Source organism: Microcaecilia unicolor, chromosome 8 (genome assembly GCF_901765095.1).
Source record: "Microcaecilia unicolor chromosome 8, aMicUni1.1, whole genome shotgun sequence".
NCBI lineage: Eukaryota > Metazoa > Chordata > Amphibia > Gymnophiona > Siphonopidae > Microcaecilia > Microcaecilia unicolor.
This window is the reverse complement of record NC_044038.1, coordinates 191,232,217-191,253,330: the sequence shown is the minus strand read 5'-3', so window position 1 is coordinate 191,253,330 and position 21,114 is coordinate 191,232,217. Positions and strand designations below refer to the sequence as shown.

General features: G+C 51.6%; 1 protein-coding gene across 2 annotated transcripts in view; it reads left to right on the top strand.

The window, feature by feature from the left end:
- Window positions 1–21,114, top strand: part of TPX2 (TPX2 microtubule nucleation factor) — a 255,700-nt gene that overhangs the window by 20,786 nt on the left and 213,800 nt on the right. For both annotated transcript variants that reach the window (XM_030212702.1, XM_030212701.1), the window contains exons 3-5: window positions 11,093–11,218; window positions 12,591–12,723; window positions 12,837–12,959. In XM_030212702.1, coding sequence (XP_030068562.1) covers window positions 11,093–11,218; window positions 12,591–12,723; window positions 12,837–12,959 — 382 coding nt within the window. The remainder of the gene's footprint in view (window positions 1–11,092; window positions 11,219–12,590; window positions 12,724–12,836; window positions 12,960–21,114) is intronic.

Here is a 21,114-nt window from a genome sequence, read left to right as displayed (position 1 = left end):
TGCGTCCTCCAGGTCCGAGACCCTTTGCTCTAGCTCCCCTGCCCGGCGAGTGAGATCCTGTTCGCCTTCTTCAAATGTAGCTAATTTAGTTAGGATTTTATCCAGGCGTGACTCCAGAGCTGCTTCCACTGCAGCGGTAAGTTGGGCTAGTTGTTCTTTTGTGAATCCCGCACTCCCGCTCGGCGGCCCTTTGCGATCTACCGGTTCATCGCCTACGCGAGGTTTTTCCTTCTCTGGCTTGGCGCTTCTGCTCGCCATGGGTTTCGGGGAGGATTCTAAGAACTTGTCCATAAGGTCTCCTCTGCCCCACAGAAGAGATGGCGGTTCCTGCTCGAAAACGGGTCAGTTTTTAGAGAAATGGGCCCAGTTCCCTCAGAGAGAGTGAAGCACGCGTCCTGCTCCCTCTAACACATCACGTGACTCCTCTGTAACGCCCATTTTTAAAAAAGGCTCCAGGGGAGATCCGGGAAATTATAGACCGGTGAGTCTGACGTCGGTGCCGGGGAAAATGGTAGAGGCTATTATTAAAAACAAAATTCCATATCATCAAGCTGATCAATCCATAGACTGGTGGGTTGTGTCCATCTACCAGCAGGTGGAGATAGAGAGCAAACTTTTGCCTCCCTATATGTGGTCATGTGCTGCCGGAAACTCCTCAGTATGTTCTCTATCTCAGCAGGTGGTGGTCACACACAGCAGCAGCTCTGGCTAGGCCTCCAAGCCTAATTTTTAGGTTTTGTTGAGTGCCTGGGGTTGAGGGCTCTTTTGAGCAAGTGCAAACCTGGTGGTGCCAGGTCCCTCCTTTTCTCCCCCCTCCCGCTGGCTCCGTTAAAAAAAAAAAAAAAAAAAAAAAAATTTTGAACGTCCTTAAAGGCGTTTATTTCGATGTTTATTTAAGCGTCTATTGCAGCTACTCACTGGGACACCAGGTCGTTACAACTCGGAGCGGACAGCAGGTAATTTTTACCTTTTTATAGCGGGCAGGGGGTTCCCCGATTCTTCTCCTCGTGGCATATGGCGTCGGAGGGTGAGGGCGCAAAGGGTCGCTCCCCGGGTCGCTTGAGCGCTTCTAGAGGGGATGCGGGGGTCTTAAAGCCTGATTCGCCCTTGTTGGGTGACAGTTTCGTGACCGATGAATGTCCCGGTCCTTCCTCCGGTGTGGCGGTTTTTCCCGCCATAAACGCCCATCCCCCGCTCCTCGCCTCCGCCATCTTGGCCGGCCACGCGGCTCGGACGGCTTCTTCTTGGGCCGCCCTTGAGGTTGGAGACATTAATGCCATGAACGCCCTTAATTTGGGCGACGGCACAGAAGCGGCTAAAGTTAAGAGCCGTTCTTCCCGCGCGGCTCCTTCGCGGAGTTTCGCGCCGGACGCCATTTTGGATGCGCAGCATGTCTCTCCCCCGCTATTGCGAGCGCCGGTTGAGGGTGCGTCTAGGGCTGTTGCCTATGCTGCGGAAGTGCACAGTTTGGGGGGTTTCTCCCCCGAGTTTGTTTTGCTGCTGCATCAGGCCTTCCTCATGCGCAACGCTGCCCCTGCTCCCTCGTCTGGTAAAGAGGTTGAGGTTCCCAGAGGTAAACGTCCTCGGGTTGATTCCCAGGCCTTGGAGGAATTTGTCTCCTCCGATGTAGATGAGGGCAGCGTGTCTGAGGTCTCCCAACGGTCCTTTGCGGATTCCTTGGAGGAGACGGATCCCCGCTCGGATGGAGCGGATGACCCCTCTGCAGCGCGGCTTTTTAGCCCAGAGGATTTGCCCAACCTGTTGTTACAGGCCATGGACACTTTGAAGATTTCCTCTCCGGAGGACGTCTCTCCCTCAGCCCCTGTTGGCTCTGCCATTATGCTGGGGACGAAGCGCCCGCCTAGAACCTTCCACGTGCATGATGCCATGCACACCTTAATTTCGGCTCAATGGGATGTCCCAGAAGCGAGCCTTAAAGTGGCTAGGGCTATGTCCCGCCTCTATCCTTTGGCTGTGAGTGAACGTGAGGCCTATCTGTGGCCTACCGTGGATTCTTTAATCACTGCGGTGACTAAGAAAACGGCGTTGCCGGTGGAAGGTGGCACGGCCCTAAAGGACGCCCAAGACAGAAGATTGGAGGCGGCCTTAAGGTCGTCCTTTGAGGCGGCTGCTTTAAGTTTGCAGGCCTCAGTTTGCGGCTCCTATGTGGCCAGGGCGTGCCTGACTATGGTGCAGCGGGCTTCCCCCTCGGATCATTCCTTGAGGGCTGATTGGCCGGCCCTGGAATCGGGCTTAGCCTATTTGGCAGACTTGCTGTATGATGTCTTGAGGGCCTCAGCGAAAGGCATGGCTCAGACAATCTCTGCGCGGCGGTGGCTTTGGCTGCAACATTGGTCTGCTGACCACGCCTCTAAATCCCGCCTGGCTAGGTTGCCTTTTAAAGGCAAGCTGCTCTTTGGGGTCGAGCTGGACAAAATCGTGACCGATCTCGGCACGTCTAAGGGCAAGAAATTACCAGAGGTCAGGGCTCGGGCTAGTACTCGTCCCGGTACCTCCAGAGGACGGTTGCAGGAAGCCCGTCGGTACCGCCCGGGCAAGTCGGGTTCCTCTGCCCCCTCTTCCTTCAAGAGGAATTTCTCCCCCAAGCAGCATTCCTTTCGCAGAGACCGCCGTCCCGGAGGTGCTCCCTCCGGTCCTCCCCCAGGGTCTCGTACCCAATGACGGTGTCTTGGTCCACGCCCCAGTGCAGATTGGAGGACAGCTGTCCTCGTTTCTGGGCGAGTGGACCACAATAACTTCAGACGCGTGGGTGCTGGAAGTCATCAGAGACGGCTACAAACTAGAGTTCTGCCGACCCTTAAAAGACGGGTTTGTACTCTCTCCCTGCAAGTCTCCGGTCAAAGCTGTGGCAGTGCAGCAGACCTTGGACAATCTGATCCGCCTGGGCGCGGTCGTTCCGGTGCCAGAAAGTCAGCTTGGCAAGGGACGTTACTCCATTTACTTTGTGGTACCAAAGAAAGGAGGTTCTGTCCGGCCTATCCTCGACCTCAAAGGGGTCAATCGGGCCTTGAAAGTGCGGCACTTTCGCATGGAGACTCTCCGCTCTGTTATAGCGGCAGTGAAGGCAGGAGAGTTCCTGGCATCCTTGGACATCAAGGAAGCGTACCTGCATATTCCCATCTGGCCTCCTCATCAACGCTTTCTGCGTTTTGCAGTCCTGGGACGACACTTCCAGTTCAGAGCCCTCCCTTTCGGGTTGGCTACTGCTCCGCGGACCTTTTCCAAAGTAATGGTGGTCATCGCGGCCTTCCTACGAAAGGAAGGGGTACAAGTCCATCCTTATCTGGACGACTGGTTGATCCGAGCCCCCTCTTATGCAGAGTGCGGCAAAGCTGTGGACCGGGTAGTTGCTCTTTTGAGCTCCCTGGGATGGATCATCAACTGGGAGAAAAGCCAGCTGTGCCCGACTCAGTCCCTGGAGTACCTGGGAGTTCGATTCGACACCCAAGTGGGCAGAGTGTTCCTGCCAGACAATCGGTTTGTCAAACTTCAGGCTCAGGTGGACCAGTTCCTAGTAGCCTCTCCCCTTCGGGCTTGGGACTATGTGCAGCTGTTGGGCTCTATGACGGCCACGATGGAAGTTGTGCCCTGGGCCAGGGCTCATATGAGACCACTTCAACACTGTTTGCTGCAGCGCTGGACTCCGATGTCGGAGGATTATGCTGTGCGCCTTCCCTTGGACCCAGCAGTGCGCAAGGCGCTGAGCTGGTGGATGCAGACAGACAAGTTGTCTGCGGGAATGCCTCTGGTGACCCCAGAGTGGATTGTCGTCACGACGGACGCCTCGTTGTCGGGCTGGGGAGCCCACTGCTTGGGAAGGACAGCGCAGGGGCTCTGGTCTCCTGCAGAGGCAAAGTGGTCTATCAACCTCCTGGAACTCAGAGCCATTCGGTTGGCGCTTTTGGAGTTCATCCCGGTACTGGTGTTGAAGCCTGTACGGGTCCTGTCGGACAATGCCACGGCTGTGGCCTATGTCAACCGCCAGGGAGGTACCAAGAGCGCCCCTCTAGCCAAGGAGGCTATGAATCTTTGCCAGTGGGCGGAAGCGAACCTGGAGCAGCTTTCAGCGGCCCACATTGCCGGAGTCATGAATGTCAAGGCGGACTTTCTCAGTCGCCATACCTTGGAGCCCGGAGAGTGGCAGCTATCTGCTCAGGCGTTCTTGGACATCACGAAGCGCTGGGGCCAGCCGAGCCTAGATCTGATGGCGTCATCGGCCAGTTGCCAAGTGCCGCGCTTTTTCAGCAGAGGACGGGACCCTCGATCCCTGGGAGTAGATGCTCTTCTCCAACAGTGGCCGACACAAGAGCTTCTCTATGTGTTCCCGCCCTGGCCCATGTTGGGCAGGGTGCTAGACCGGGTGGCAAAGCATCCCGGCAGGGTAATCCTGGTGGGTCCGGATTGGCCCAGACGTCCCTGGTATGCGGACTTGATCAGGCTCTCAGTCGACGATCCTTTGCGGCTGCCAGTGGAGCAGGGCCTGTTACATCAGGGTCCCGTGGTGATGGAGGATCCCTCCCCCTTTGGTCTTACGGCCTGGCTATTGAGCGGCAGCGTCTGAGGAAGAAGGGCTTCTCAGACAAGGTCATCGCCACTATGCTGAGAGCGAGGAAGCGCTCTACTTCTACTGCTTACGCCAGGGTTTGGCGTATCTTTGCAGCGTGGTGTGAAGCAGGCTCACTTTCTCCCTTCACTGCTCCAATTTCTTCAGTGTTGGCGTTCCTGCAAGAAGGTCTGGAGAAAGGCCTGTCGCTCAGTTCCCTTAAAGTCCAGGTAGCGGCTCTGGCTTGCTTCAGGGGCCGCCTGAAGGGTGCTTCCCTGGCTTCGCAGCCAGATGTGGTGCGCTTTCTCAAGGGAGTTAATCACCTGCGCCCTCCTCTGCACTCAGTGGTGCCTGCGTGGAATCTCAACCTGGTACTAAGAGCATTGCAGAAGCCGCCTTTTGAACCCTTGTCGAGGGCATCTCTGAAAGACCTGACGTTGAAAGCAGTCTTTTTGGTGGCTATCACTTCAGCCAGAAGAGTTTCCGAGCTCCAGGCGCTCTCATGTCGAGAGCCTTTTCTGCAGTTCACTGAGGCAGGAGTGACTATTCGCACAGTGCCTTCCTTCCTGCCCAAGATTGTTTCTCGCTTCCATGTGAATCAGCAGCTCTGTCTCCCTTCCTTTCGTAGGGAGGACTACCCAGAGGAGTACTCTGCTCTTAAATATCTGGATGTGAGACGAGGCATCATCAGATACTTGGAAGTGACCAATGATTTCCGGAAATCGGATCATCTGTTTGTCCTGTTTGCAGGTCCTCGTAAGGGTCTGCAGGCTGCTAAGCCTACAGTGGCAAGATGGGTCAAGGAAGCCATTGCAGCGGCTTATGTGGCCGCGGGGAAGGTGCCGCCTATCCAGCTGAAGGCTCACTCCACGAGAGCTCAGGCGGCCTCGATGGCAGAGGCCGGATCCGTCTCCTTGGAAGAGATATGCAAGGCGGCAACTTGGGCTTCGGCTCATACATTCTCCAAGCATTACCGTTTGACTGTGGCTGCACGGGCGGAGGCCCGGTTTGGAGCTTCAGTGTTGAGGTCAGGGATTTCAATGTCCCGCCCTGGGTGAGTACTGCTTCGGTACATCCCACCAGTCTATGGATTGATCAGCTTGATGATATGGAAGGTAAAATTATGTATAATCATACCTGATAATTTTCTTTCCATTAATCATAGCTGATCAATCCATAGCCCCTCCCAGATATCTGTACTGTTTTTATTCTGGTTGCATTTCAGGTTCAAGTTTAGTCTTCAGTTACTTCAGAAAGACTTCGTGTTCAAGTTTTTTCACTTGGATTCTTCAAGAGTTAAGACGAGTTTGTGTTACAGTGAGCTGCTGCATTCCTCTCCCCTCCGTTTTACGGGGCTGGATTGAGACTTAAAATTCTGCCGGCACTCCCTCCCGCTTCGTGCGGCTGTAGGGCAGCTTTGTACCCCTCCCGCTTCGGCGGTGTTAGGGTCAGTCAGCTCCTCCCGCGGTTGTGGTTGCAGGATAAGCCAGATCCCCCCGCATCGGCGGGTGTGGTGTCCCTCCCCCGCTCCGCGGGGATGAGCTGGACGGATTCCCCTCCCCCACTTGTGTGGGGATGAGCTGGGTTAATTCCCCTCCCCTGTTTCGGCGGTGGTGAGCTGGGCAGAGTGTCCCTTCGTGGGTGTAATTCTCTAAGTGCTGAGTCCTGCGGATGGAGCTTTGATATCGACATACTGAGGAGTTTCCGGCAGCACATGACCACATATAGGGAGGCAAAAGTTTGCTCTCTATCTCCACCTGCTGGTAGATGGACACAACCCACCAGTCTATGGATTGATCAGCTATGATTAATGGAAAGAAAATTATCAGGTATGATTATACATAATTTTACCATCCACCTCAGCAGGTGGACGTTTTTCTCGGGCCCGGCAGGCTGCGCCCTATGCTTTTACCAAGCGTAGGTACACCCAGCCGGCCCGAAGGCCTCGTCAGGCACAGGGACAGTCCCAGCATGCGCCTAAGCAGCCCCCTGCGCCTCCACAGCAAAAGCCGGGGACGGGCTTTTGACTGGATCCATGGGAACATAGCCGCCCTCAAAGTGTCCGTACCGGACGATCTGCCGGTCGGAGGGAGGTTAAAATTTTTTCACCAAAGGTGGCCTCTCATAACCTCCGACCAGTGGGTTCTCCAAATAGTGCGGTGCGGATACGCCCTGAATTTGACCTCCCTGCCACCAAATTGTCCTCCGGGAGCTCAATCCTTCAGCTCCCATCACAAGCAGGTGCTTGCAGAGGAACTCTCCGCCCTTCTCAGCGCCAATGCGGTCGAGCCCGTACCACCCGGGCAGGAAGGGCAGGGATTCTATTCCAGGTACTTCCTTGTGGAAAAGAAAACAGGGGGGATGCGTCCCATCCTAGACCTGAGAGGCCTGAACAAATTCCTGGTCAAAGAAAAGTTCAGGATGCTTTCCTTGGGCACCCTTCTGCCAATGATTCAGGAAAACGATTGGCTATGTTCCCTGGATTTAAAGGACGCATACACTCACATCCCGATACTGCTAGCTCACAGACAGTATCTCAGATTCCGTCTGGGCACACGGCACTTTCAGTATTGTGTGCTGCCCTTTGGGCTCGCCTCTGCCCCACGGGTGTTTACAAAGTGCCTCGTGGTGGTGGCGGCGTATCTACGCAAGCTGGGAGTGCACGTGTTCCCATATCTCGACGATTGGCTGGTCAAGAACACCTCGGAGGCGGGAGCTCTCCGGTCCATGCAGTGCACTATTCAACTCCTGGAGCTGCTGGGGTTTGTGATAAATTACCCAAAGTCCCATCTCCAGCCAGCCCAGTCTCTGGAATTCATAGGAGCTCTGCTGAATAGCCAGATGGCTCAGGCCTTCCTTCCCGAAGCGAGGGCCAACAACCTCCTGTCCCTGGCTTCACAGACCAGAGCGTCTCAGCAGATCACAGCTCGGCAGATGTTGAGACTTCTGGGTCATATGGCCTCTACAGTTCATGTGACTCCCATGGCTCGTCTTCACATGAGATCTGCTCAATGGACCCTAGCTTCCCAGTGGTTTCAAGCCACTGGGAATCTAGAAGATGTCATCCGCCTCTCCACCAGTTGCCGCACGTCACTGCACTGGTGGACCATTCGGACCAATTTGACCCTGGGACGTCCATTCCAAATTCCACAGCCCACGAAGGTGCTGACGACGGATGCATCTCGCCTGGGGTGGGGAGCTCATGTCGATGGGCTTCACACCCAGGGTCTGTGGTCCCTCCAGGAAAAGGATCTGCAGATCAACCTCCTGGAGCTCCGAGCGATCTGGAACGCACTGAAGGCTTTCAGAGATCGGCTGTCCTATCAAATTATTCAAATTCGGACAGACAATCAGGTTGCAATGTATTACATCAACAAGCAGGGAGGCACCGGATCTCGCCCCCTGTGTCAGGAAGCCGTCGGAATGTGGCGTTGGGCTTGCCAGTTCGGCATGCTCCTCCAAGCCACACACCTGGCAGGCGTAAACAACAGTCTGGCCGACAGACTGAGCAGAGTCATGCAACCGCACGAGTGGTCGCTCCATTCCAGAGTGGTACGCAAGATCTTCCGAGAGTGGGGCACCCCCTCGGTGGACCTTTTCGCCTCTCAGACAAACCACAAGCTGCCTCTGTTCTGTTCCAGACTTCAGACACACGGCAGGCTAGCGTCGGATGCCTTTCTCCTTCATTGGGGGACCGGCCTCCTGTATGCTTATCCTCCCATACCTTTGGTGGGGAAGACCTTACTGAAGCTCAAGCAAGACCGCGGCACCATGATTCTGATCGCGCCCTTTTGGCCCCGTCAGATCTGGTTCCCTCTTCTTCTGGAGTTGTCCTCCGAAGAACCGTGGAGATTGGAGTGTTTTCCGACTCTCATTTCGCAGAACGACGGAGCGTTGCTGCACCCCAACCTTCAGTCCCTGGCTCTCACGGCCTGGATGTTGAGGGTGTAGACTTCACTGCGTTGGGTCTGTCTGAGGGTGTCTCCCATGTCTTGCTTGCCTCTAGGAAGGATTCCACTAAAAAGAGTTACTTTTTCAAGTGGAGGAGGTTTGTCGTTTGGTGTGAGAGCAAGGCCCTAGAACATCGTTCTTGCCCTGCACAGAACCTGCTTGAATACCTTCTGCACTTATCAGAGTCTGGCCTCAAGACCAACTCAGTAAGGAATCACCTTAGTGCGATTAGTGCTTACCATTATCGTGTGGAAGGTAAAGCCATCTCTGGAGAGCCTTTGGTCGTTCGATTCATGAGAGGCTTGCTTTTGTCAAAGCCCCCTATCAAGCCTCCTGCAGTGTCATGGGATCTCAACGTCGTCCTCACCCAGCTGATGAAACCTCCTTTTGAGCCACTGAATATCTGCCATCTGAAGTACTTGACCTGGAAGGTCATTTTCTTGGTGGCAGTTACTTCAGCTCGTAGAGTCAGCTTCAAGCCCTGGTAGCTCATGCTCCATATACCAAATTTCATCACAACAGAGTAGTGCTCCGCACTCACCCAAAGTTCCTGCCGAAGGTGGTGTCGGCGTTCCATCTTAACCAGTCAATTGTCTTGCCAACATTCTTTTCCAGGCCGCATACCCGCCTTGCTGAACGTCAGTTGCACACATTGGACTGCAAGAGAGCATTGGCCTTCTACTTGGAGCGGACACAGCCCCACAGACAGTCCGCCCAATTGTTTGTTTCTTTCGACCCTAACAGGCTAGGGGTCGCTGTCGGGTAACGCACCATCTCCAATTGGCTAGCAGATTGCATTTCCTTCACTTACGCCCAGGCTGGGCTGACTCTTGAGGATCATGTCACGGCTCACAGTGTCAGAGCCATGGCAGCGTTGGTGGCTCACTTGAAGTCAGCCACTATTGAAGAGATTTGCAAGGCTGCGACGTGGTCATCTGTCCACACATTCACATCGCATTACTGCCTCCTGCAGGATACCCGACGCGACAGTCGGTTCGGGCAGTCGGTGCTACAGAATCTGTTTGGGGTGTAAATCCAACTCCACCCTCCAGGACCCGAATTTATTCTGGTCTGGCTGCACTCTCAGTTAGTTGTTCTTCGTAGGTCAATTTCTGTTATACCCTCGCCGTTGCGAGGTTCAATTGACCTGGGTTCTTGTTTTGAGTGAGCCTGAGAGCTAGGGATACCCCAGTTGTGGGAACAAGCAGCCTGCTTGTCCTCGGAGAAAGTAAATGATACATTCCTGTAGCAGGTGTTCTCCGAGGACAGCAGGCTGATTGTTCTCACCTACCCTCCCTCCTCCCCTTTGGAGTTGCGTTTCATAATTTTTGCTTGTCATTCAACTGAGCGGGAACGGTCACGCACGGGCGGGAAGACGGCCGCGCATGCGCGGTGGGCTCGCCCTGCGTGTGGGACTGCCCGCTAAGTTTTTGTTCCGGTTGGTGGGGGCTGCCGTGGACGTCAACCCAGTCGTGAGAACAATCAGCCTGCTGTCCTCGGAGAACACCTGCTACAGGTATGTATCATTTACTTTCATTCCCTCCTTTTGAGTTCATGCCCTTGTTAAGGGGCCATCGTTTGCTGTGAGGAAAGTTCATGTTATTCCCATTGCGGTTTGCCATACTGCTTTGGAAGCTTCAAATAGTGAAGAGGCAGTGGAGCTGGCTGGCCAAGAGGCACTGTGAAAAGGTGAGTGCTCTCTATCTCCCCTTGCTGGTTGATGGATACAACCCATACGTAATGGCTTCATCTGCTATGACTAAAGGAAAGAAAATTATCATGGTACGAACCTAATTTTCACTTCCTGAAGTCTAGGACACTCACTTTTGAATGAACATTCTCCATGTTTGTCTTAATATTGAACAACCGCATCCAGTGATCATTGGATGCTACATGATCTACTATAATATCGGAAGCATTCTCCCCCTTCCTGCTGGGTTCTATTACCACTTGCTAGAACAGCTTTCCCTACTTCCTTTTCTTGTGAATGTCTTCAGTTAAATCTTTGTTCATGTCTGTGTTTGAAGGGGGTCTGTATATCACACAAATTTAAATAGCTGTTCCATTCCCTCTTTCCAGATGAATCTACAGTGCTGCCTCCTTATAAGTCTTATAATTCTGTTTCTTTAATTAATCTTTAACATATAGTGCCACTTCTCCCTTTCTTCCTACTGTGTCCTTTATCAATAGATTGTAACTACTCTATTCATTCAGTGAGATCTCATACAGAGCCTGTTATTCAGCTGGGTTGATAGTAGGAACAGCAACCATTTTAGGTAACTGGTGAAAATTTGAGGTTGTATGGGCAGGATGCTACTCCCATTCCTTGGTGGTGTTTTTCAGTCCCACTGAGTTACTCCTGGGACAATTTAAACTTCTGCTGCTAACAGCAGGGGATACTGTTGTACTTTTGCTTTCAATGGAATTAATTCAAGGTTAAACAGAGCTTACTGCTCTCTGCATTTAGATCTTGTTGGTTTAGTAAGTGTAGGCAAGGTGCTTGGATGTTAGAATTTCTTATCTGGTAGCACTGATGATGTCCTGTGCCGTCTTTAATGATTTTCTCTTTTCTGATAGATCATGTGTCAGACTTGGAGAATGTCCCTCTGTTGCAGGACACGGAGGTGGTGGCAAAGAGAAGCAGGACAACACTTTCTAAGAATAATCTTCCACGAGCTATTGTGATACCAATGATGAAGTTGGGTAGGTTGTCATGATCTAATATAATAAAACTCACCCTCAACGTTCTGAGGACACTGACGTCACTTCCGTAATGAAGGGTTCGTGGTGGTGAAGCCACCGAAAGCACCATGTTGCTGGGCCCCGCCCTTGCGTCAAACGTGATGACGTCGAGGGCGGAGCAATGGCGTCATGTATCGAGGGCGAGGCAATGGCGACAGTGGCTTCACAACCAAGAAGCTGATGAAGGTGCGTTCACGAGGTGCGGACCTATGACGTCAGTGGCTTCAGAACGACGAACCGGTGGGTAGGGAGGGAGGGGGTGTTGGGGAGGAAAATCTTGCTAGCGCCTGTTTCATTTGATCCAGAAATGGACCTTTTTTACTAGTCAATTAATATTGCAAAAAAGCAGGAACTTTTTAGCCAACAAGTAAACATTGACGTTCTGTGATCATTTATTTTGCACAGACTTGGTGTGTTGGATGTTTTGAATAGGCTGATTTTACTGACCACCCGGTTAACTTAGTGAAAAATTTTATAATAATGTGCAGTACTCCTCTGCCCCCACTTGGCTGCTCTTTTATGTCACCTGGCTGGCAAACATTTCTGGGGAGAATAGTGCCACCTACAAGTACAAACTGAAGAATCAAATCTCTTATGTTTCCATTTATTGAACAAAGGTAAAACTGAAGAGCAAAGACTTCCCCCATCATGGTAAGAGACTTGGTGCCAACAGTGCTTTCAATACTGCTACTACTACTACTTATCGTTTCTATAATGCTGTACCATGAAGAGACAGTCCCTGCTCGAAAGAGCTATGCTGTTTTCTCTCAGGCACTGAGTGATACTAAATTAACTTTAGCCACAGTCAAATCTCCTATGCTACTCTCATCACACTCGCAGTGAAGGAGTTCAAGCACACAGACTTAGTCACTAAGAGGTGGTGTTGACACCAAACCACTTGGGAAGGTGAGAGGTTGCTTGGAGGTGTTGCGAAAAGGGTGGGAGAGCTGAGCAAAGGTTGAGACTAGCTGAGAGAGAGAGAGGTACATTAGGGGAAGGTGTGAGGTGAGATGAGCTGAATAGAGATACTTTGGGGGGAGAAGGGGTGTTTGGTAGGGAGTGTGCATAAGGGAGCTAACTTAGTTTGTTATGTCTGGCAGCCAGATGGATCCTGAGTCTCCACTTCATTGCCCATGGCAGCAGCTGCTTTCTCGAGGCTCTTGCATTGAAGGTTTTCTGTTGAAAAAAGAGAGACAATCACTGTATTTGAGAATAAGGCTTTTCTCTCTGTTATACTGCGCCCATCTTAGTGTTGGGCTGCATTTTTTTGTCTTTCATTACATTTTTAAAAATGTCATTTAAGTTGCCGGATTATCTGACTTGGGTTTTATAGATGAGAATGCTGAGACCAACAAGACAAAAATGGAGTCCTCATCCAACATACTCTGTTCGTCGGAAATGTGGCAAGCAACCTCCCAAATGGGTCTTGCTCCTGGGTCCTATGCTACTGTAAAACAGCCAAGGAGGTAAGCGCAGGCTCATCTGTTTGATCCTATTGTGTGGCACACACTTTGAAGCAATGAAGCTTTATTTTTAGTTGACCTTGAAGAAATTTTAGCAAACTTCCGCTCTCTTTCAGGGCATCCAAGAGGTTGTCTGGACAGGAGAGAAACCAACAACTTGCAAAGATCCGGGCTGAAAGACATACAGTCTCACCTGGAAGTACTGAATTGCATCCTCCCAAGAAAAAGCAAAAAGTGATGTATGTCAGAAAAGGCATTTAACTGCTCTTCTATGGCAGACTGAAGTTTGGATTGCTACTCTGGTATTCTACCCCTGCTTCCCCCACCTCTTCCTTCATCCCATGTTTGGGGTTGGTGAATTTCTTGCTTCCTTGTCATCAAGCAGATGAAGCCATTATGTATGGGTTGTGTCCATCAACCAGCAGGGGGAGATAGAGAGCACTCAACTTTTCACAGTGCCTCATGGCCAGCCAACTCCACTGCCTCTTCAGTATTCTCTATCTCCCCAAGCAGGGTGGCTGCAGCTTCTTCAAGCTCCATCAAAAATCTGCCTGGGGGTGGCTCCTGGCTTACCAGTTGTTACTGAAACAAAAAAGGAGGTGAAAACCCTCACGGAACCGTGAGATATAAAACAAAAAGTGAGGAGAGTGAATAAGGATACCAAAAAATTGTTTATTCACATGAAAAATACAAAATAACGTAATTGGCATTAAAAATGACCCGACACGGCCGTGTTTCGGCCCAAAGGCCTGCCTCAGGGGTCTTTGTAACCTAAATAGAACAATAAAACAAATGAAGGATATTGTTACAAACGTATCATAGTCATGAATGTGGTGAATGAAACAACAGACATTAGCTAAATGTATAGCATAAATGAAGTTTAAAAAAGTCTCTCTTAAAAAAAAATTTTTTTTTTTTTAATTTTTTTAAACAATTTAAAAAAAAGAGACTTTTTTTAAACTTCACACATATATTTGACTTTCATTACCCAATGTTATGTTATTAGATTGAGTCACAGATAATTTTCCGTTTATTTGTTCATTTATGCTATACATTTAGCTAATATCTGTTGTTTCATTCACCACATTCATGACTACGATACATTTGTAAAAACAAAAAAAACAGCACCACGGGCCTTTAAAAATGGAACACAGTTCTTTAATGAATGAGCCTTGACAAAAAGACCCGACACGGGCCGTGTTTCGGTGACTAGCACCTGCGTCAGGGGTCTACATAGAATACAAAACATAGAAATAATATATTTTTAAAATTTTTTTTAAAATATGAGTAAAACCAAAGATTAATATTTAGACTCATCAAGCATACATATATAAGCCTATATAAACACCTAAAGCATTTAATATTATAACATTGCATTTAATATTTTAACATTCTCATATATTATTATATAGTAATTTGAAAATAAATGGATAATTAATCAAAACAAAAATGGTAACTCACCACAGTGATGACGTGGAAAACTTGGGGAATAACTCGAATATATTCCTCTACAATATATTATTCCTTACTTTTGGACAAAAAATGTTTCATATATTAATATTATATGTTTAAAACTCTTATTTTAATTATTTATAATATATTTGATAAAAAGGTCTTATATAATACTGGCTATAACTAAATTTCATATTCATAAAAGCTTAAACTAACAGGTCAAAAATAATTTTTTAAAACATTTTAAAATATACAATAAATTTCAAACATTACACTGATAATATCATAAACCTTCAAAAACATTCAAATCAGCACAGAAATGAATAAATATATACATCTTCAAATATAAAAAAGCCAAAACTATAATATCTAGTGGTATCCCCCAGGCTCACTCAAAACAACAACCATGGTCAATTGGGCCTCGCAACGGCGAGGACATAACTGAGATTGACCTAAAAAATTTACCAACTAACTGAGAGTGCAGCCCGGAACAGAACAAACATGGGCCTAGGGGGGTGGAGTTGGATTCTAAACCCCAAACAGATTCTGAAGCACTGACTGCCCGAACCGACTGTCGCGTCGGGTATCCTGCTGCAGGCAGTAATGAGATGTGAATGTGTGGACAGATGACCACGTCGCAGCTTTGCAAATCTCTTCAATAGTGGCTGACTTCAAGTGGGCTACCGACGCTGCCATGGCTCTAACATTATGAGCCGTGACATGACCCTCAAGAGCCAGCCCAGCCTGGGCGTAAGTGAAGGAAATGCAATCTGCTAGCCAATTGGATATGATGCGTTTTCCCACAGCCACTCCCCTCCTGTTGGGATCAAAAGAAACAAACAATAGGGCGGACTGTCTGTTGGGCTGTGTCCGCTCCAGATAGAAGGCCAATGCTCTCTTGCAGTCCAATGTGTGCAGCTGACGTTCAGCAGGGCAGGAATGAGGACGGGGAAAGAATGTTGGCAAGACAATTGACTGGTTCAGATGGAACTCCGACACAACCTTTGGCAAGAACTTAGGGTGAGTGCGGAGGACTACTCTGTTATGATGAAATTTTGTGTAAGGGGCCTGGGCTACCAGGGCCTGAAGCTCACTGACTCTACGAGCTGAAGTAACTGCCACCAAGAAAATGACCTTCCAGGTCAAGTACTTCAGATGGCAGGAATTCAGTGGCTCAAAAGGAGGTTTCATCAGCTGGGTGAGAATGACATTGAGATCCCATGACACTGTAGGAGGCTTGACAGGGGGCTTTGACAAAAGCAAACCTCTCATGAAGCGAACAACTAAAGGCTGTCCTGAGATCGGCTTACCTTCCACACGGTAATGGTATGCACTGATTGCACTAAGGTGAACCCTCACCGAGTTGGTCTTGAGACCAGACTCAGACAAGTGCGGAAGGTATTCAAGCAGGGTCTATGTAGGACAAGAGCGAGGATCTAGGGCCTTGCTGTCACACCAGACGGCAAATCTCCGCCACAGAAAGTAGTAACTCCTCTTAGTGGAATCTTTCCTGGAAGCAAGCAAGATACGGGAGACACCCTCTGACAGACCCAAAGAGGCAAAGTCTACGCTCTCAACATCCAGGCCGTGAGAGCCAGGGACCGGAGGTTGGGATGCAGAAGCGCCCCTTCGTCCTGTGTGATGAGGGTCGGAAAACACTCCAATCTCCACGGTTCTTCGGAGGACAACTCCAGAAGAAGAGGGAACCAGATCTGACGCGGCCAAAAAGGAGCAATCAGAATCATGGTGCCTCGGTCTTTCTTGAGTTTCAACAAAGTCTTCCCCACCAGAGGTATGGGAGGATAAGCATACAGGAGACCCTCCCCCCAGTCCAGGAGGAAGGCATCCGATGCCAGTCTGCCGTAGGCCTGAAGCCTGGAACAGAACTGAGGGACTTTGTGGTTGGCTCGAGATGCGAAGAGATCTACCAAGGGGGTGCCCCACACTTGGAAGATCTGTCGCACTACACGGGAATTGAGCGACCACTCGTGAGGTTGCATAATCCTGCTCAACCTGTCGGCCAGACTGTTGTTTACGCCTGCCAGATATGTGGCTTGGAGCACCATGCCGTGCCGGCGAGCCCAGAGCCACATGCTGACGGCTTCCTGACACAGGGGGCGAGATCCGGTGCCCCCCTGCTTGTTGACGTAATACATGGCAACCTGGTTGTCGGTCTGAATTTGGATAATTTGGTTGGACAGCCGATCTCTGAAAGCCTTCAGAGCGTTCCAGACCGCTCGTAATTCCAGGAGATTGATCTGCAGATCGCGTTCCTGGGGGGACCAGCTTCCTTGGGTGTGAAGCCCATCGACATGAGCTCCCCACCCCAGGAGAGACGCATCCGTGGTCAGCACTTTTTGTGGCTGAGGAATTTGGAAAGGACGTCCCAGAGTCAAATTGGACCAAATCGTCCACCAATACAGGGATTTGAGAAAACTCGTGGACAGGTGGATCACGTCTTCTAGATCCCCAGCAGCCTGAAACCACTGGGAAGCTAGGGTCCATTGAGCAGATCTCATGTGAAGGTGGGCCATGGGAGTCACATGAACTGTGGAGGCCATGTGGCCCAGCAATCTCAACATCTGCCGAGCTGTGATCTGCTGGGACGCTCTCACCCGCGAGACGAGGGACAACAAGTTGTTGGCTCTCGTCTCTGGGAGATAGGCGCGAGCCGTCCGGGAATCCAGCAGAGCTCCTATGAATTCGAGTTTCTGCACTGGGAGAAGATGGGACTTTGGATAATTTATCATAAACCCCAGTAGCTCCAGGAGGCGAATAGTCATCTGCATGGACTGCAGGGCTCCTGCCTCGGATATGTTCTTCACCAGCCAATTGTCGAGATATGGGAACACGTGTACCCCCAGTCTGCGAACTGCCGCTGCTACTACAGCCAAGCACTTCGTGAACACTCTGGGCGCAGAGGTGAGCCCAAAGGGTAGCACACAGTACTGGAAGTGACGTGTGCCCAGCTGAAATCGCAGATACTGTCTGTGAGCTGGCAGTATCGGGATGTGCGTGTAGGCGTCCTTCAAGTCCAGAGCATAGCCAATCGTTTTGCTGAATCATGGGTAGAAGGGTGCCCAGGGAAAGCATCCTGAACTTTTCTTTGACCAGATATTTGTTCAGGGCCCTTAGGTCTAGGATGGGACGCATCCCCCCTGTTTTCTTTTCCACAAGGAAGTACCTGGAATAGAATCCAAGCCCTTCTTGCCCGGATGGCACGGGCTCGACCGCATTGGCGCTGAGAAGGGCGGAGAGTTCCTCTGCAAGTACCTGCTTGTGTTGGAAGCTGTAAGATTGAGCTCCCGGTGGACAATTTGGAGGTTTTGAGGCCAAATTGAGGGTGTATCCTTGCCGGACTATTTGGAGAACCCACTGATCGGAGGTTATGAGAGGCCACCTTAGGTGAAAAGCTTTCAACCTCCCCCCGACTGGTAGGTCGCCCGGCACTGACACTTGGATATCGGCTATGCTCTGCTGGAGCCAGTCAAAAGCTCGTCCCTTGCTTTTGCTGGGGAGCCGAGGGGCCTTGCTGAGGCGCACGCTGCTGACGAGAGCGAGCGCGCTGGGGCTTAGCCTGGGCCGCAGGCTGTCGAGAAGGAGGATTGTACCTACGCTTGCCAGAAGAGTAGGGAACAGTCTTCCTTCCCCCCAAAAATCTTCTACCTGTAGAGGTAGAGGCTGAAGGCTGCCGGCGGGAGAACTTGTCGAATGCGGTGTCCCGCTGGTGGAGCTGCTCTACCACCTGTTCGACTTTCTCTCCAAAAATATTATCCGCACGGCAAGGCGAGTCCGCAATCCGCTGCTGGATTCTATTCTCCAGGTCGGAGGCACGCAGCCATGAGAGTCTGCGCATCACCACACCTTGAGCAGCGGCCCTGGACGCAACATCAAAGGTGTCATACACCCCTCTGGCCAGGAATTTTCTGCACGCCTTCAGCTGCCTGACCACCTCCTGAAATGGCTTGGCTTGCTCAGGGGGGAGCTTATCCACCAAGCCCGCCAACTGCCGCACATTGTTCCGCATGTGTATGCTCGTGTAGTGCTGGTACGACTGAATTTTGGCCACGAGCATAGAAGAATGGTAGGCCTTCCTCCCAAAGGAGTCCAAGGGGTCGGGGGCGCCGAAGCATGCTCCCTAGAACTTTTGGCCTTCTTTAGGGCCAAATCCACAACTCCAGAGTCGTGAGGCAACTGAGTGCGCATCAGCTCTGGGTCCCCATGGATTCGGTACTGGGACTCAATCTTCTTGGGGATGTGGGGATTACTTAATGGCTTGGTCCAGTTCGCCAGCAATGTCTTTTTGAGGACATGATGCATGGGTACTGTGGACGCTTCCTTAGGTGGAGAAGGATAGTCCAGGAGCTCAAACATTTCAGCCCTGGGCTCGTCCTCCACAACCACCGGGAAGGGGATGGCCGTAGACATCTCCCGGACAAAGGAAGCGAAAGACAGACTCTCGGGGGGGAGAAAGCTGTCTTTCAGGAGAGGGAGTGGGATCAGAAGGGAGACCCTCAGACTCCTCGTCAGAGAAATATCTGATGTCTTCTTCTTCTTCCCACGAGGCCTCACCATCGGTGTCAGACACAAGTTCAAGGACCTGTGTCTGCAACCGTGCCTGGCTCGACTCCGTGGAACCACGGCCACGGTGGGAGCGTCGAGAGGTAGACTCCCTCGTCCGCACCGGCGAAGCTCCCTCCGCCGACGTAGTCGGGGAGCCTTCCTGGGAGGCTACCGCACTCGGTACCGCACGCGGCACCGACGCCGGAGACCTCACCCCGGGCAATGGGCCAGCCGGCGCCTCGCTCGACGGTACCGGTGGCGCAAGCACCCCCGGTACCGGAGGGGAAGGGCGCAACAGCTCTCCCAGGATCTCTGGGAGAACGGCCCGGAGACTCTCGTTCAGAGCGGCTGTAGAAAAAGGCATGGAAGCCGATGCAGGCGTCGATGTCAGAGTCTGCTCCGGGTGTGGAGGCTGTTCCGGGCTGTCCAAAGGGGAGCGCATCGACACCTCTTGAACAGAGGGCGAGCGGTCCTCTCAGTGCCAATGCCTACTGTGTGCCGACTCCCTCGGCGACCCATAGCTCTCTATGCCAACACGGGAAGGGGACCGGTGACTATGCTTCTTCGACTTCTTGGGACGAAGCATGTCCCCGGAGCTTCCCGGCACCGATGAGGAGGACGTAGAATCCAGCCGTCGCTTCCTCGGGGCCGAGACCGAAGGAGGTCGGTCTCGGGGGGGCTGTACCGCAGGATCCCTCGGGATGGGGGGAGACCCACCCGAAGGCTCACCGCCACCAGCAGGGGAATGGACAGCCCTCACCTGCACTCCAGACGAAGCACCACCGTCCGACGACATCAGCAGACGAGGAGGTCTCGATACCACCGACGCCAACGCAGCCTTCCGATGTCGCCCCGATGCAGAGGGCCGATGCCTCGATGCAATCGGGGGCGAAGATGAAGGTCCAGGCGCCGACGACGTCGAAGCAGTCGATACTCCCGGTGCCGACGAAGAGCCCGAGAACAAAATGTTCCACTGGGCTAATCTCGCTACCTGAGTCCGCTTTTGTAAAAGGGAACACAGACTACAGGCCTGAGGGCGGTGCCCAGCCCCCAGACACTGAAGACACGACGCGTGCCTGTCAGTGAGCGAGATTACCCGGGCGCACTGGGTGCACTTCTTGAAGCCGCTGGAAGACTTCGATGTCATGGGCGGAAAAATCGCGCCGGCGAGATCAAAACTCGAAATGGCGAAAATGGCACTGCAAAAATAGGGGGAAGAAAAACTTCGACCGAGGCCTAAATAGGGCCTACCCCGACGACGAAAGAAAACTTACCGGGGCAAAGACGAAGTACGGGAAGGGAGAAAACCATAAAGGTCTCCTTCCGACACCTGTTTTTTTTTTTTTTTTTTTTTTTTAAGAACGAAGTCGATAAACGACGCGCGAGGTCAACTTTGGGGCGCGAACGGCGAAACACGACCGTACCGAGCGCGGACAAAAGAAGACTGGCCGGCACGAGCCGGTTCGGGCGGGAAGACGGCCACGCATGCGCGGTGCGCATCGGCGCGCGAGGACTAACAAAGGACTTTGCTACAAAGTGTTCCGATTGGAGGGGCTGCCGTGGACGTCACCCATCAGTGAGAACAAGCAGCCTGCTTGTCCTCGGAGAAAACCATAATACTATGGCTTTTTTATCTTAATACTACCATCGTTTTTTATGCTGTTCAGTCCATAAGTTTTTTTTGTATGCACAATTGCTAACAAGGGGAAGGTTTGTCTTAATTCTCCTTTTTAGGTATGTGTCCTTTTTGGTGCTATTTCTTTTCTCTGTATTTAAAATAGCTCTATCTGTAATCATTAGAAAGGCCTTACGCATCAGCAACCCAAATTCAGGGGAGAAAAACTCACCCTGGCCCTCCACCCCTGAATTAGGAGAAGCGGAGGAAAGAGCTCCTCTAGCAGCCTCGGAACGAGGCGTCCCCCTGCACTCAGCAACCGTGATGGTCGAGTCACACGGCACTTCCAAAATGGCACCCACTGCCAGCTCTATCGAACAGGAAGAATCACCGCTCGCCATGCTCGTACTAGCACGAGCATCTAAGGAGCACGTACTGCAAAGGTCCGCTGCTGGCCTGCGGTAACCACAGCGAGAGCAGCGCTCAACGCCTTCAGCAGCCATCACCCGCCTGGACGGAAATATATAAATAAAATAGCAGCTTCGCGCCAAAACTTACCCCGCACAGAATGCTGTCTGTGGGAACCTCCCTGGAGTAGCTGGGCACCACTCTCACCTCAGAAGACCGAGCCAATGAGCTCTGGTCAAGCTGCACAGAACCAGAATCTCTGGAGAAAGCCTCAGAACAGCAATGCTGTAAAAGCGCGCTTTTATTTTTTATTTTTTTAATACTGTGAGGAAAGTTGGAGGCAGGCAGCAACAGAG